A 1,269-nucleotide genomic window follows, 5' to 3' on the forward strand; every position below is an offset into this window, starting at 1 on the left:
CTCCTTCTTTCTCTCTATCCTCACATCCACTCACTTTCTCACAACACCAGCATACCTCCATCCTTCTTTCTCTCTATCCTCACATCCACTCACTTCTTTCTCACAACACCAGCACACCTCCATCCTTCTTTCTCTCTATCCTCACATCCACTCACTTCTTTCTCACAACACCAGCATACCTCCATCCTTCTTTCTCTCTAGTTTCACATCCACTCATGACACCACATACCACCCTCCTTCCTCCTTCCTTCTCTCTATCCTACCATCCACTCACCTCTCCTTCACACCACCACATCTCTCCCTCCTCCCATCCATTCACCTCTTCCAGATGAAACTTCATACCTCCCTCCTCCCATCTTTCCCTCCTCCCCTCCTCTCACCTCTTCCGGACGACGCTAGAGGTCATGCCGAGAGCCCCGTGAAGGTCATCGTCGGTCAATATCAACAACAAGTCCCCGTCTACCTGAGCCTCCCGGAAGTGGACGGCGTTGTCTTCAAACCCAATCTGAAAAAAACAAAAGTATTATATGTGTCACGACACAGTGGAATCAGGCGTTAGTCAATTTTTGGGCAAGTGGAGTTATTGGTATCATCTGAAAGCTGATGGATTTGCCTTGTTTCCAATGAAGTAAGTTTTACTAAGATTTTACGGCACTTGCAACACAATAAAGTCATATGAATGCCGAAGATTAGAGGTGCTACAAGAGAGTAACAAATAATGAAGCAAATATCCATTTATCTTGAATAGAACTCAACATATTTATGATTGAGGTCGCATAGTTTGAGTGGGGAAATTAGCCAGAAAATGGCTGCCAAGTTTGGTAACTGCAATAGCTAAAGAGTCTTTGAAAACTGAAAAGTGACATATTTTGAGCCTTTCATCAATGTTTTTCAGTAAAATTCACACGAAATGGTGTGTTTTTATACAGATAGAAATGAGGTTTAAACCAATAAATAAAAATTCAATAAAAATTTCGTAACTGGCGGGAAAATGCCTGTTTCTCCAATTTTGTTATTTTGACGAGGGCCCGCTTTCACCACAATGCCTCCCACATGTATATTTACACCCCATTGAAAAAATGTAGATCACTTAAAGAGTCGTGGTCGGACTTCCCACCCTGCCAATCAGGGTAAACGGTGACCCGGACTCAGCTTTAGCTTTAGTAGAAGTTTTACGGCGCTCGCAACTGCATAAGGTCATATGAGCGCCAGAAGATTAGAGGTGTTACAAGAGAGTAACAAACATAAAAAAGAAGAAGGGGAGATAAG

At 42.9% G+C, this 1,269-nt stretch overlaps 1 protein-coding gene across 1 annotated transcript in view; it reads right to left on the reverse strand.

The window, feature by feature from the left end:
- LOC101850713 (NAD(+) hydrolase sarm1) overlaps positions 1-1,269 on the reverse strand; it is a 33,592-nt gene that overhangs the window by 12,460 nt on the left and 19,863 nt on the right. The window contains exon 9 of the mRNA XM_035969400.1: positions 381-505. Coding sequence (XP_035825293.1) covers positions 381-505 — 125 coding nt within the window. The remainder of the gene's footprint in view (positions 1-380; positions 506-1,269) is intronic.

Source organism: Aplysia californica, unplaced genomic scaffold, assembly GCF_000002075.1.
Source record: "Aplysia californica isolate F4 #8 unplaced genomic scaffold, AplCal3.0 scaffold00144, whole genome shotgun sequence".
NCBI classification, from domain to species: domain Eukaryota; kingdom Metazoa; phylum Mollusca; class Gastropoda; order Aplysiida; family Aplysiidae; genus Aplysia; species Aplysia californica.